This window comes from Astyanax mexicanus, chromosome 2 (genome assembly GCF_023375975.1).
Source record: "Astyanax mexicanus isolate ESR-SI-001 chromosome 2, AstMex3_surface, whole genome shotgun sequence".
Classification (NCBI taxonomy): domain Eukaryota; kingdom Metazoa; phylum Chordata; class Actinopteri; order Characiformes; family Acestrorhamphidae; genus Astyanax; species Astyanax mexicanus.
The window spans coordinates 15,404,742-15,420,902 of record NC_064409.1 but is presented as its reverse complement, the minus strand read 5'-3'; the positions used below and the strand labels follow the sequence as shown (position 1 = coordinate 15,420,902).

Here is a 16,161-nt window from a genome sequence, read left to right as displayed (position 1 = left end):
TTTTAAGCAAGATTAGACTATTGTGTGAATGGGGATTTAAAAAAAAAAAAAAAAAAAAAAAAAAACCTTGAGCATTCCAAGTGTGTTGGGTTTTCAGAACTTTTTTAGGGCTTTGGAATGTTTAGAATCCATCCTCATTACAAAGGTCTTGGTGTTGCAAATATTTAAGTTTTATAAATTCTCCTTACCTTAGACCTTGTCCCAAAAGTCAGCAGCTCTTGGCTCCTCTAAGCAGCTGCCTTACTGAAAATCTAAATTACTGATGCCAACAAAAAGTAGAGATTCATTAATAGGGTCTAAACTTTGACTAGGACAGTCCAGGGATATCCCCCATTATAAAAACATTTAATCTGTTTGGAGAAATTACCTTATAGCAGGAAAATTCTAGACTAATATCCATATACTATATCAAGAAAAACACAAGTTTATACTGGCATTTTCAGATCCCAAATATGCTGCTCAAACACTGAGCATATAGATAGGTCCAATAAAATGTGCATTTGTTCTGTAGTTGCATTCCTGTCAACCTGAATGACTAAAGGAGATGGTGATTGACTTCCGTAGGAAGGCCACACCCACATTACCAGTGAACATCCTGGGTTTGGACATTGAGACCGTGGAGGAGTATAAGTACCTGGGTGTTCACCTTAATAATAAACTGGACTGGTCCACACACACCAATGCCCTGTACAAGAAGGGCCAAAGTCGACTCCATCTTCTGAGGAGACTAAGGTCCTTTAATGTGTCTAGGGCTCTGCTTAAGACTTTTTATGACACTGTGGTGGCCTCTGCAGTGTTTTACGCTGTGGTCTGCTGGGAGAGCGGCTGCACAGCTCGAGACAGGAGTAAACTGGAAAGGTTGGTCAGGAGGGCCAGTTCAGTAGTGTCCTGCAGTCTGGACTCTGTTGCTAAGGTGGGAGAGAGGAGGATGTTGGCTAAACTGACATCCATTTTGAACAACACATCTCACCCTCTCTATGATACAGTGAGCTCTCTAAGCAGCTCCTTCAGCAGCAGGCTACGGCTGCCACAGTGCAGGAAGGAACGCTTCAGAAGGTCCTTCCTCCCATAAGCAGTGAGACTGTACAATAATAGCCTACAGTAATATATAAAATTCTATATTTTCTCTGGTTCTTATGTATATTAGTATTCTGATTGTGTTTTAAATTATGTTAGTTATTGTTATGTTGCCCTTTGTTGCACAATTTGCCCTTTTACTTTTTATTTAAATAGAAGTATACTTTTTTAGTTACTGATTATGCACATTGATTTTGTCTTGCTGCTGTAACAAGTCAATTTTCCCTTTGGGGGATCAATAAAGTCTTATCTTATCTTATCTTATCTTCCTTTTTAGGACAAGCTGAGATCTGAGAGATCAAAAAGCCCCTCCCCCAGGTCCATGTGCATCAAAATGTCATATTACATTGTGACACAAGAATAAATGAGAAAAACTATTTTATCTAATAATGCAGGAACAGAAAAAAGACTCTGGCAATCACAGAAATCACATCACACATTCAATGCAGGAGATCCCACACACACATACCGCAGGGGCATAATTTTTAGCTTCCATGGCAAACGTCATAGGACACAGTACTAGTTCCTCTCCTATGACATGTGCCATGACAGCGTATTTTAAATTATTTTTAAAAAGGCACAATAAATGCACGTGAATATACCAGATAAATCCAATTTAATAAGTAGAAAATCACTTAAAAATCACATATCTTTGCAAATAAAATACAACAACATAATAACAAAATAAAAGTTTAAGCCATTCTTACTAAAGTGCATGTGTGAAACATTCACATAAAATAAGGACTTTCACATTTAAAAAAACAATAAAAAAAAACATTACCACAGAGAATGGGAGAGAACATTCTTTTAAAATCAAGTATATCTAACCGTGGCTCAGCAGCAAACCTGCTGCTTCGTCAGAGCATTCACTAAAGAAAGACCTGAGCTTGATTTCAACATTATACATGTGATCAAGTTCATCAAGTTTCCATTAGATCTATGGCATCATACCAAAATAAACCTGTGATCTCTTTCCCATTATAGCACGTTTTTATGAGTGACATAGTGTTTTCCTTTAGTTTCACTGAAGAGTACAAACTAATTTAAAGGCATGCGCTGCAAAAAAAAGGCTGTGTGCAGTTCGTACCAGTTTTTCTAAAAGCTGAAGAGTCTCGTTTTAACTCATTTTAACAACGTTCAGCTTTCCAAGGTCTTTACAGTTCCAGATCCTGAGACAAGCGAGCAAATTTAAAAGCGAGGTTGTCCATCGAGGTGTGATTCACCAGAACATCTTTTCACAAGTAATAAAGTGTTAAGAGATCATCATACTTAGTATACATATATACACTATTTTAGAGTATAGAGTGATTATTTATATAGTACAGTGCAAAAGTCAGAGATCACCCTTTGTGTATTTACTTTCCCAGTCTAAAAAAAACTATTTAATACTATTTATTTCAGTAGATGATTCTGTGTAGATTTAGACCCTGTTTACAAATGAGGTGGATGACATAGACTGTTGGGTATATTGATATTGATACATGTAAAATAAAATGAATTAATTTAAGCTCTTCAAAGGATATTTAGAAATTGGCTTGGCTGCACTCATTGTTCCCAGGATAAGAGGTAGTTTGGTGTGAGGTTCAATGTGGACATCTACCTCACTCTACCTTAATATTCACCAATTGTTTTTGTAAATCACTGACAAAAGTCTCGGATCAGAGGCAACTGCTGTTTGTTTGGCACTAAAGCTATGTGTAATCTGACTGCCTTGCAAGCCCCTGACAAATACAGATGTCCCAAATCTCACGGAAGACGCAGGAGACTACCGCATATCAATAACGGCTCCCTGATGCCTGCAGATCAGAAAAAAAACTCCTGGAATCTAGCATGCGCACGCAGGCGACACAGACTTTTTCCCCAATCATTTTTGCAAAAGAGAAGGAAAGAAAGATGCAGCCCATGCAAAACAGAGAGGGTTCTGATTGGCCTGTTCTCTGCAAAGAGTCTGTGAGTCAGCCAATCACTTTTTAGTGTGGGCAGGCAGTGTTTTTTCCCTCCTGGATGGGATGTGTTCAGGAGCATCACGGCTCCCATCGAAACTCATTTCATCTCTAACTACTCTAAAGTATATCCATGTCTGGTAAAAGTAAAAAACAATGAAAGTCTTGCCAGCTGTACAGTTTGTATTAGTACTAAATAGTACTAAGTCCAGGTCCGGGGGCACCTTCCTGAAATTAATTTTTGCAGGGATGTCTGCAAATAACAAGCATGTTTATATTTGTGCAGCGAGGAGCTACAGCCAATAAGAGCGCAGCACACAGGAAAAGAGAAAATTAAGGAGGGGGGGGGTTATACATGTTTGTTATCACAAGTGGTGGACAAATAAATGACTACCCCAGAGTACAGAACTCTATCACTGAATGTGTTCAGGATGTGGCAGTGATCTGTTACACATATAGCGATATGGCAAACTGTAACTTTCGACTGAAAATTAAATAAATAAAAGGTAGTCTGTAACTTTTACACAGTACAGTATATATATATATATATATTTATTGCTGTACATTTCACTCATTAAAAACCCTGGTGCTGTACAGTAATAGAGATGCCTTGAAATTGTTCTGTATAACGTATATATATTACATTAGTACTCAATACAGACCATCATTTTGTTGATGCTGTTGTTCAATAAATCCACTCAATTTAAGGCAGTCCAAAAAATCATTCACAAAATGTGTTCTAGTGTATATATACTATATACTACTATAGAGTATATACACCACAATGCTTTAAAAAACTAAACTAACACTACTAAACTAAAATCTCATTTAAACAGTCCCCAAAAGCACCACTTAAAAATTCCAGTTTCTAGCTTCTATTAACCCAAATATGTGGAATGGCTGAGTGATTTGGTTCCTTTCATCACAACATACAAACCACAACTGCAGCACGAAGGTTCTGCCCCTTCAAAGCAGCCAGTAAAATCAATAAAAATCTTCAGTAATAAAAAAAAAAAAGATTAATAAATAACACAATTTAAAAGAATAGATACTATACAGTTCCATTGGTTAACACATTTTCCCACTCTATTTTACAAGTACGTGCAGCTGGAAAAATGTTGCTTAGATTTGCTTACACTAATTAATGGACTGAAAGAAATGCTGAAGGAACTGCTGGCTGGTTCCTCTCTTTTTTTGGGGAATAAAGGCCTATTCACACCAAGTTCGTTTTATTTGTAAGACGAATTTAACAGCAAGTAGTGCTGCCAAAGACGAATCATTAATCTGTTGTTCGCTACTCCTTCTGTTGAGTTAATTTTCATTCAGAGTTTTTGATCTGAAAATAATTTAATTAACATAAAATCATTGTGGTACTTGTGTCTAATAAATTACTAAATGCATAAAACTCAGTACCTCCACTTGTTATATTATACCTCCACATTACCTCCACAATATATTATACTGAAGTATTTGCACGTTCAATTCCATTTTGTGATTCGCTGAATTTCAGTGCATTCCTTAATTTATTGCATACTGCTGATTTTTTTTGATAAATATGAAATAGTTGTTCATCACTGTAAAAGCCTGCTACCATATAACACTAGGCAGCATGTAAATACAAAATATTTTTTTCACACTGCATGGTATTATTTAGAAACATTTTGCGACTTTTCAAACTGGATTTAGGTACTTTTCATTATAATAAAACTGCCAACACTGATCACAGTCCGTCAGTTTCTGATTTGTTGTGAATAGGCCTCAAAACCTACAAATGTCAAAATGCTAAACTCAGAATTAAAATCTGGGCCTAAAATAAAGGCACTGAATTGTGTAAAGGCTTTAAATTGCTCATTAAGGGTTTTTTCAAGATATAAGAGCCAAATAAAAAAGCTGGTCTTCTCTTTCTTAATGGAAACTGCAAACCACTAATGTTTTTTAAGTTACTGCTAGAACCCACGGGATGACAGAACAGAAGCCACCCGTCTGATGACATGAGTTGGATTTGCACAGTTTTTACTGCCTTATTATCTGAGTAAAAGAAAATAAGATGTTCTGCTACCCAAATAGATAACTAACTTGAAGTCTTGCTCTGTGCTCTGAAAGCTCTGAACCACTGTTAAAGGGCTTCAGCACTATGAATATGGCAGTTGTTCTTTACACTTTGTTTAAATGTTGTGTTGAATGCACCAATAGTGCATCCATTGAAAATATATTTTTTAAAAGTTGCAATTTTGGAGATGCAAGGTTTGACAGACAGCAATGATCTCTTAATTAACTTTTGATATAACCACTTAAAGTCTTCCATTGTTATACATCAGTGTTGCTTTAAACATACACTGAAATACACTGAGCTTGTTTCAAGCGAGAATATGAAAAAAAAAAGAAAACATGCTTAACAGGCTAGTTAAACTGACAGTCACTCCTGGCCTGTTAAGACACGGATGACACTTACCTCTCTCCAGTCATTGTTACTAATATGGCATAAATTAATTCACCCCTGGAGTCAAGCACTAACTATTTAGACCAACTGTCACAAAATCTTTAAAAAGCAGCCAGAGAGCGGGATAAAACTGAGTGTTCTGTGTGTTCAGACTGAGACACAGCCAATCTCTCTCATACTAACCTCAATAAAACAAGAGTCCAAAACATAAATAAGCTCTCAGAGCTGGTGTGTCCTCGCCTGTCTGTCTCTGCACATGGCACGCACTTCACTTATAATAAGAGGAATGATGAACACAATGCTGAACCCCGTCTGTAAAAAAGAAACACAAGACAAATTAATTTGCCAAAGCATTTCATTTTAATTTTTGGGCCATATAGGGCATTTTTATATTAATATTTATTTTTATGATCTTTCTTTATGTATATACTGGTCTGGAAAGCATTTCTTTGATTTTACCAAATTGAAAACCTCTGGAATATAAGCAAGAAAAAGTAGATGATTACAAGCCATCAGACCAAGCTGAACTGCTTAAATTTTTACACCAGGAGTGGCAGTTTTTCAAAAGCAGTTTGTAAGATGGGTGGATAAGAACATGCCAGGAATAATAAAAACTGTGATTAAAAACAGGGTTATTCCACCAAATATTGATTTCTGAACTATGAAACTTTATGAATATGAACTTGTTTTCTTTGCATTATTTGAGGTCTGAAAGCACTGCATCTTTTTTTTTTATTTCAGCTATTTTTTTATTTTTTGCAAATGAATGCTCTAAACGACAGGATTTTTATTTGGAATATTGGAGAAATGTTGGCTGTAGTTTATTGAATAAAACAACAATGTTAATTTTACTCAAAGATATACCTATATTGGGATTTATCCTAGGGATTTAATTGCCTTCAGTGACAAAAAAGTACTGGATGGAGCAACATGGTGCCAATAGGTTAATTTATGTCTGTTCCAGAGGGTCATATTCTATTGACAATATTTATCTACATGAACTAGACATGTAGTGTATGAGTGTGTGAGAATGGATGCAACTTAAGTAGTAGAAGGGGTGTGCACAAACATATATATATATATATATATATATATATATATATATATATATATATATATATATATATATAGTGTTTGTACAGTACAATGTGTTATTGTAGACACTACATTAAACTCTGTAATTGGAAAAATACAAGGAATATTTGAATAAGCTTTGCATGATACATATTCTTTAAAACCCCTAAAAGCAAAGAATAGACAAAAACTATACAAAACATACTATATATTTAAACGATAGTTATGAAATACCATTTATGTTCTTCAGACTCACAAAGAGAGATAATAAACATGGGAGGAAACTTACCATAAGAATGAAGAAGTAAAAGACCCACATCCATCCTAGTTTGCTCTCGATGAGTGACACCAGGTACTGCAGGATAGAAAGAATAATGATACCACTGTCCCTGTTTCTGTCTTCTAGCCCTACCAGCTAGACCCCACTTATATTCACGGTCCACCAGCCTCTTAGATGGTGGTGGAAACCGGGGATACAAGTCTGGAAATTAGGTTGCAGGTAAATACCACTTTGTCTAAACTACTATTACCACTAAAATAACCTGTTGTGGATTTCTGCAGCCACTAGAACAGACCTGGGCATTTTAGAGCTCCAGGGGCCACATCCAGCCCTTTGCCATTCCATACTCCGCCCTTTGCATATCCACCTCAGAAACTGAGCCATCCTTTACTGCACATGCTTAAGCCCAAACAAACTAGATTTCTCTCACTGAACCAGAAAAAGTACTGAAAAACAATCAATGAGATAATTTGACTACAAGCCAAATAGCTACTTTTACTAGTAATAGCTTATCAAAACCATATAATTACTGCTTATATTTAAAAACCCGGCCCTCCAAAACAGTCTTATGTGGCCCCTTGGGACAATGAATTGCCCACCCCTGCACTAGAAAGTTATTTTGCACTCCAGTGTCCTTGTTATGTATAAGTATCTTTAATAAACATGTTTAAATATTTATTCAGTAAAATGCACATGAACAAGTTCTGTTATAATTCTGCTTTTATAGTTTTATAACTACACAAATCTTACCTGTCCACCTGCAGCCCCGATGCTGCCAGTTCCATCCACTATGCCCGTAACAGTGGCCAAAGCTTCCTGGCTGCCCTGTAGAGCTTCTTGTCTGCCCAGGTCTGCTGAGATTGCTGAGCTTATCATGTTAGAGGGGCCACCAATAAGAAAACCTGAGGAGAAATGATATTATTATCACAAGTTCACTGAATGGGGAAAGCATCTGGGTATTTTACCATAAAAATACTTTGATAATTCAGTGTTTTTTAAGAGTTAGAGGTTCTGAATGCATCGCATGCATTTTAACTAGCTAACTGGCTTTCCTTTTAAATATACAGCTCTGGAAAAAAATAGATACTACTCTAGTGTCTAAATCAGTTTCATATTATAAAGAGTTTTAAGAGTTCAGAAATCACAGTTTTCATGCATCTTGGCATGTTGTCCTCCACCAGTCTTACACACTGCTTTTGGGTAATTTTATGCCCCTTCTGGCACAAAAAATCAAGAAGTTCAGCTTCTAGGATTTTTTCAGTTTGGTAAAATCAAAGAAAATCATAATTTTAAGTGGTCTCTTATTTTTTCCAGATCAGTTATGGAGTATGCAACCAGTTCAGGCTCCTCTTTGTTATTATTTACATTAAAACTTATAGTCAACAGAGAAGAAGTTTCACAAAGGCTAGAGATGTTTCTCACCAGTTGTTGCTAAAAGCACTCCATTTATCACTTGATCATTTGGAGAATCTACAGAAGGAAAGTGAAAGCAAATTAATTATTATGGTGTTGGTAGTATTACAGTAGTAATTGTTGTAAAGTTCACAGCAGTATAAGAATATGCAGGTTTTTGGCATTATGTTTGTGTTTAGTGCATCTCAGACTTACGGCTATATCCAACTAAAGATCCCATAGCCAGGAGCAAACTGACAGAAAGCACAGGAGCTCTTTTACCAAGAAAATCAGAGATCAGGCCCTGCACTGTTCCCCCTGAGAGAGAGAAAAGAAACAGAGACATCTTTCCTATAGTACTTTTAGCATATAATTAAGAAACTTTTCTGAATTACATTTTAAAGTACAAGGCATTCAAAGCACTTACCTATAATTCCTCCTACATCGTACCATACAGACAGACGGTCAGCCTGAGCCTCCTTCCAGCCAAAGTTGTTGCTCAAATAGAACGGCAGCCAGAAGAAGAAGGAGTAGTTCACCAGCTTCAGACAAGCATAGGCCAAAGAGTACTGGCAGAGCAGAAAGAGAAACATTAGCAAAACTGTTAGAAACAAACTTCTATATCAGTCTTGCTCAAACCAGTTTTCAGGGCCAATGTTGATACAATAAATGACCAGAATGTTCAGTCTTCCCTAAATGGACACTCACAGGAAGGACTCCAGGCAGACAGAAGGCCTGGCAGAAACCGATGGGTTTGGCTTGGGACACAGGTTCTTCATCCTGCTGCTGTATGGAATAGTATCCTCCATCACAAACTGCATCTTCATCACCCTCCTCATCATCACTCATGAGTGGCTGATGGCTGTCTGGATCCCTTTCCACTGAAATCAGACTTGTTGCAGAGTCACTAAGACCTAAGAGCAAAAAAAAATATTGGACTAAATAAATATGAACAATTAGAACAAAAATCTTCTTATCTGCTTGTTCCTAGTCAGGTTTGGGAGCAGGTCTGTCACATTAACTTGTTTTTGTAAGAGATATTATTACAATTACAACTATAATTATTACCATTACTTTAATGATAATACAAAAGCATAATAAAATATGTACACAAAACCCATGAACTTTTAGTTATTAAAAAGATTCAGACACATATTATTTAAGTTTTTTTTTTTTTGTATTATTTTTTTTTCTATGGCAACATGCCAGCATATTTATGTTAAATTGTTGCTAAATAAACACAATGCTTAAAGTATTGTGGTCATGTGTATATAGTGTACAGTATGCTTGTGACCAGCATAGACAGGACAGGAGTCTAGCCAAATCATTGGGTGCCAGACAGGAATTCCCCTCTGGACAAGGTGCCAGTCCAAAGCAGTAAGAATCATTTATGGGGTATCTAATTAATACAATACAACACAATTTTGGAACTCAGATGCAAATTTGGAACATGAAAGCATAAGAGGCTCAGACTCAATTCGTTTGGCTTTCAGCTAAAATTTCTGTGGATAGCATTTCTAAAAAATAGATGTTATTACTGTGCAACATTCAAGAAATCTGTGAGTTAAAGAAAGGAAACGAGTATGCAGGTGTCCTCGACTGAGTGGATTTTTCTAAAGGTTTGTGGACAGAAAGTGAAAAGGGTGCACCCTTCTTCTGCCACTCACCAACTTCCTTTGGGGAGGTGAGCAGGCCGAAAAACACAACTACTCCACCCGCAAACTGCACCACTGATGTCACCAGGAAAGCATACTGAAAACACAAAAATACACACACAGACAAGCACAAAAGTATTAGTTTCCTTAATGAAACTTTTCTACATATGTGTTCCCCCCTCAAGTGATTTCCTGTGACAAATGTCACCTTGCATAAATTAGATATATTTACATTTAAATACATTTAAATTAAAGTGTGCACACGTCTGGTTAAGAGTCCGGAAAGAAATGATCTTAAGATTAAGAGCATTTACTAAAGATCACAATGACCATATGAGGAAAGACAGAGAACAGATGGACTGTTGATGGTTCAAAAAGCAATTCCAGTCTTACTCACCTCATAGCCATGCTTGAGGACACTGGATGCCAGGAACGCTCCCAGTATATTCCCCACTGACGCACAGGCACTCCACAAGCCAAACACAAAACCTCGGCTAATAAAATGCACATAAATCAGAATAAGTTACACAAATAGGCATAGCAATTAATAGAGCAGTATAAACATGCCTCAAATACTCACCCAGATTTACCAAACCAGTTGCCCATGACAGCCACCACACAAGGCCATACTGCTGACTGTAGCAGGCCATTCAGCACCCAGAGGCTGCAGTAGAAATACACATTATAGAACTGCAGCCACTCTGTCAGAGTTCCAAAAATAAACTCCTGTAAAGAAAAAGAAAGAATGGTAAAACAGAGATATGCAACATAACTATTTCTGCATATCTGCATATGTTTAGTTTTATGATTTATTAATGTACTGTAGTAAGCAACAAGCTGATAAAAAAAAGAGAAAAATCACTTAAGCGTACCACAATAGCGGAACCACACAGCCCAGTGGCCAGGACATAACGGAGATTCAGCCGGTCTCCGATTACCCCACTGATATACAAGCCCTGGAGGAAAAGCAACACAATATAAGTGGGTTGATATTCAATAGCATATTAATAACACAATCATAATTTTGTGTCATAATATTAAGAAAAGGTTAACTTTGTAAAAAACAAATTAATACAGTTGTCAACTGGCAATTTACATCTTCTAAAGAGAAAACACTTTCTCATTCGATTTATAGCTATGCCGAAGGTTCCACCCACTCAGCTACACTCCCCCTATCACTAGCAATGTCCCAACACCAGGAGGGTAAAGATTAGCACAAGCCTCCTCCGATACATTTGAAGTCAGCCACCACCTCTTTTTTTTTTTAACTGCTGCTCGGTGAAAAGAGCAGAGACCCAGCTCCAATATGTCAGCTCACAGGTGTCTTGTGCTGTCTGACATCACCTTTGGAGTGATGTGGGGAAAAAGCGTCATCTACCCACCAAGAGAGAGCAAGGCCAATTGTGCTCCCTCGGACTCTGGCTGCTGATGGCAAGCAGATATGACAGCGCGATCTCCTGATCATAGCGCCAGAGCCTTACTCCGCTGAACCACTCGGATTAGATGAAAACATGGCCTGTATTAAATTTCGTTTGGTACAAATTTCATCTAGTATTTTTACCCATACCGTAAAATTGCAGGTAATAATGGCATATTTAAATAAACAGTTGTACTGCACATGCTCTGTAACCATTAAAAGAAAACAGCAGCACTGTTAATAACTATTACGCAAAAATTAAACCTTAACATCTTATCATCCTGTTTCAGCATGACTCACCACAGCATAAGAGAAGAGAAAGATAGTGTCCAGGGCACCCAGGAACAGTGTGGCCTCTTCACTGTCTGCAAACAGTTTGTTGCCTTCCCATGTCTGTAACAATCCACAAAGACAAAAAAATGCAAACATAAAACATTGTATCATGCAATCACAAAGTTCTCTTTCATATTTTACCATTGAAATTACACCTATATTGTTACAGATAGTCATTTTGAAAGCTTTAGTTTGATGACAAGCAGAGACAACCAGGAAAACCCTGCCTGAAAAGCAGATTGTGTAAGTAGAAAATTAGTTTCTACATAATATGATTACATAAATATATTAGATATACTTTGCAGAGAAAATGTGGCAAAGTATGTTGAATATAAATTTTGCTGATTGCTTAACTTGTCTTCGTATACACTAATATGCCAAAAGACGTGCAACAATAACTAGTTTCCTTCTTGTCATTTCCCATGACATTTGCCATGTCCTACTGAAGCTAAAACATTCTACAGTTGCCTGTAGGATATGTATGTGTGGCCTTTCGCATTGAATATGAATGTGATTTCTGCAATATTGCTTGTATTTTAGGACTGTATATTATAAACTCCACTTAGAATCTGCTAAATATCATAAATGTGAAATGAACAGGCCTACGGATGTTATAAATGGAAAATAAGGTGCTTAGTTCTCTGAAGCTCTATGCACAGACAAAGAGGGGCCTGTGTGCGTGTGTGTGTATGTGTGTGTGTATGCGTGCATACCTCTCCAGGTAAAAAGCTAGTGTTCTGCGCTGAAGGAGTCCACTGTGCTGAGATGCTCACTTTCACATTACTGAAAGTTTTGCGTGAAGCATGCAGCAAGACATAGCTGTAAAAGGGCACAGCAGCCCACAGTGAAACACAAAAGAGAACAGAGGAAAGTAGGTTAGAACGAACACAGCCATTGTTTTAATAATAATGAACTCATCATATTATCATAAGGTCTTCCTCTTCCGCCATCACATAACTTTTAGAAGGTCAATGGCGTAAAATTCATTTAACGGAATGTGGATGTCTCTAAACACATCAGTAAAAACTCAAAACTGATCAGCACTCTGATCAGCACCGGGTCAGCCTTTGGGTAGTTTTGCAGCTTAGAGTTTAACTACAATGAGGAAGCAAGAAAATATTAAACCAAACAAAAGACATCATGTGACTAACTGCATGGGTATGTGGTTTAAATGGCAAGTTCCTGAAAGTTGCCCGAGATGCAACCTGTTACAGAAGATAATGAGCCTACAGAACTGCTAAACTGCTAAAAAAAAAAAAGTTCTTCAGATTGTTCTGTTAAAACTTTATGAATATGAATTTGTTATCTTTTTGCATTATTTGAGGTCTGAAAGCTCTGCATCTTTTTTGTTATTTCAGCTATTTCTTGTTTTCTCTGAATGACAATATTTTTATTTGGAACTTGGGAGAAATGTTGTCTGTAGTTTATAGAATAAATCAACAATGTTCATTTTACTCAAACATACACCTGATTCAAAAACTGAAGTGGTCTGTTAATTTTGTATGTATGTATAATGTATATGGATTTTTTTCCCCCATTAATGATTTTTACCCTAACTTTATCAAGCTATAACAAATACAGTTTTGTCCAGCCCAGCAAACACTTAGCCTACCTAAAGAAGGTCAGGAGAAAGGCGACCAGGTGATGATGTGTGTACTGCGACAGGAAAGCGCAGCCGGGGGGCCACATCACTGGGGTCTCGGCAGGATGTGGAGGAGGAGAAAGAGGAGGGGTGGAAGTCTTCGGGAGAGGGAGAGGGGACGGCACACTAACGCATCATCTGGGGCTACAGACACAAACACAGATCACAGAGAACATCTACTGAATTCTGTTTACTACACCACACCAGGCACAGGAAAACACTAAACAGGAATGTGACATGTGGCATTTTTTTCCCCCCGCATGGCACTTTTGTAAACTGTACAAGATCGAGCCACTTGGAAACTTAAGACTGTTAGGGTGAGATGTAATAACACTGTTATTATTGAAAACAGTTAAAAAGATATTCATTTGTTTGTGTTATAAACAGTGGAGATCCTGTCCTCCAAGCCTTGGGTTATTTGCACTGAAAGACTGCATTGAAAGAGAAGTTACACAGCACGTTGTTTACACACCTACATGCTGGTATCAATGGCTCAATTCATTGCCCATGCTGAAAATCAAATATCTTAACAGCATTTAGAATCAGGTGTGGCCACTTTGGCAACAATATCACAAGACATTATCACATGACACTGCACATATAAGATAGCTTTTCTCAAGTTTTATAAAAGTGGAATAGACAAAACATTCTAGATAAAACAATTTCAATTCTGCACCAAATTAAGTGAAACTGTACAACTAATGTTCTCTTTATCTGTCTTTTTATTTGTATTTTGTGCAGTTAGTTTTCCCGATGACTGCTATACATGCAATCACTGGTTTGCACACACAGCTTTTTAAACTGTTACATACAATGTAGGCTACTTTAGCTGTTTCTAACAATATGTCTAGATTTGCTATTTTATCTGTTACATCTATATAAGTATTTAACAAATTAAATGACAGTAAAAATATATTTAGACCTTTAGAATAATGCAGACATAATAAGTTTAAATTCTGGTTTCCCTTTGATCAACATTTACAGATTTTTTTACATACATTACCAGTAGAGGTGGGCAATATAGTAATATTTTATCATTGTGATAAATCTCCTTATTGTATCGACAGTATGCTTTAACAAGAATATCAGGAATATCATCAGTGTTTAAAGGACAGTACCCCAACTGAGTTTAAAAAATCATGTTAAATTAGATGATTAGCATATCAACCAAATTAGAAATAAATTGTGATATTGTGGCATATTTTTCAGCCCTAGTTACGAGCATTTGTTGGTTGATTTGCTGTAATTGTGCAACCTTAACCTGTAGTACTGTCACATTGCAACATACTTAACTAGGAAAACATTGTGATAGTGATACCTAGCTAAATATAATTTCAACAATAGCCAATACTACTAGCAGTAACTTTGCAGTGACTGCTGCCAATGTTTTTCTGTTTCTTTACAGTGCATGGCTAGCCATAATTTTACAGTACTTCATTGGCAACTAAAGAGCCCAAACATTTAATTTTTATATGGTTATTACAAAGAGTAATTACAGTGTTATAATGTATTTATTTATGCTAAACCCTACTCTAAGAGAGCTGTAATACCTTATTAATTCATTCATTATTATACAGTAACATGCTGCAATCTTCCTCCACAGTGAACTACTGTAATTTTACACTCCTTTATTGGCGACTTTTGCTAGTTAACTTACTGTTAAAAATGTACAGGAAACTTTTTTTACAGTGTAGATAATACTAAAGGCCTAATAAAGTGGGATGTTAACATTTTACAGCAACAATAATAATGTTACAGTACTGGCAATATTTTAACAGCATTAATACAATATTTCATTATAAATATTTTAATAAATTATACACTGTAACACAGAAATCTCGCTAGGTCGCTAATTTGTTGCAAAACAAACAAACAAACAAACAAACAAACAAACAGAAGCTTTTAGAAAATCCAGTTACAGAAGTTAACCTAGCTTTAGCTAACCTAGGTTAGCTACCCTGAGCTAATCTGCCCACAATAGGGGTCGTTGTTGTTACACTGGCAAGCCAGCCAGCTAACGCTAAGCTAGAACAGCCTATACCACAGTTTATCATTATAACTATTAAGTTACACTATACAGCTTTATCGCTATTTAATAAATTAAATACATTTAAAATGTGTTATTTTAACTACAGAAGGATAGGGTAAGTAGTAGGAGGGTGGTAGCTATAGCATATGGTGAAATATCCTGTATGAATCAGCTGCTGTATTCCTGCAGCTAACCGCCTTAATTAACTCAGCACAGACAGCGCTGTGTTTCCCTCGGCGTGTCTTTTTAAACGTATTAAATATTATTTAAGACAGTAAATCATGTTTTACCTTTATTCCTGCACACAGAGCTCGTATCTCCTCCCAGATGTTGATGACCAATGTGTCAGGAAGTGACGTGTTGGAGGATCCGCTCCTCTCTGACCACAACAACATAGAGCTAAAGCAGGCAGCTAGTGATAATCACAATATTAAAGAACGTAGTTAAATATACACAGCTCTGGAAAAAAAAAAATAAGAAACCACTTCAGTTTCTAAATCAGTTTCTCTGATTTTGCTATTTATAGGTTTGTGTTTGAGTAAAATGAACGTTGTTGTTTTATTCTATAAATTACGGACAACATTTCACCAAATAAAAATATTGTCATTTAGGGCATTTATTTGCAGAAAATGAGAAATGGCTGAAATAATAAAAAGATGCAGAGTTTTTAGATCTCAAATAATGCAAGGAAAACAAGTTCATTTTCATAAAGTTTTAAGAGTTTTGAAATCAATATTTGGAGGAATAACCCTGCTTTTAATCACAGTTTTCATGCATTTCTTGGCATGAAACATGACATGAACTACACACTGCTTTGGATAACTTCATGCCACTTCTGGTGCAAAAATGTGAGCAGTTCAGTTTGGTTTGATGGCTTGT

At 36.5% G+C, this 16,161-nt stretch overlaps 2 protein-coding genes across 2 annotated transcripts in view; one reads left to right on the top strand and one right to left on the bottom strand.

Moving 5' to 3' along the window:
• Positions 1-16,161, top strand: part of terfa (telomeric repeat binding factor a) — a 285,122-nt gene that overhangs the window by 147,076 nt on the left and 121,885 nt on the right. The window lies entirely within an intron of this gene.
• Positions 1,677-15,648, bottom strand: slc37a3 (solute carrier family 37 member 3). The gene is made up of 15 exons (XM_049473551.1): positions 15,573-15,648; positions 13,224-13,397; positions 12,325-12,430; positions 11,579-11,671; positions 10,734-10,817; positions 10,442-10,587; positions 10,259-10,355; positions 9,874-9,958; positions 8,915-9,120; positions 8,634-8,775; positions 8,423-8,524; positions 8,237-8,284; positions 7,565-7,716; positions 6,824-6,889; positions 1,677-5,772 (listed from the first exon to the last, which is right to left on the bottom strand). Exons 2-15 carry the CDS (start codon positions 13,298-13,300, stop codon positions 5,680-5,682), a joined length of 1,497 nt encoding a protein of 498 aa, XP_049329508.1. The 5' UTR covers positions 13,301-13,397; positions 15,573-15,648; the 3' UTR covers positions 1,677-5,679.

Excerpts from the sequence above, each read along its gene's own strand:
- slc37a3 (XM_049473551.1), bottom strand. The coding sequence starts at position 13,300 with ATGTGGCCCCCCGGCTGCGCTTTCCTGTCGCAGTACACACATCATCAC. Across the intron at positions 8,776-8,914 it reads GTCTGCCTGGAGTCCTTCCT|TACTCTTTGGCCTATGCTTG; the intron begins GTGAGTGTCCAT and ends CTGCTCTGCCAG. Across the intron at positions 5,773-6,823 it reads TTTACTTCTTCATTCTTATG|ACGGGGTTCAGCATTGTGTT; the intron begins GTAAGTTTCCTC and ends TCTTTTTTACAG.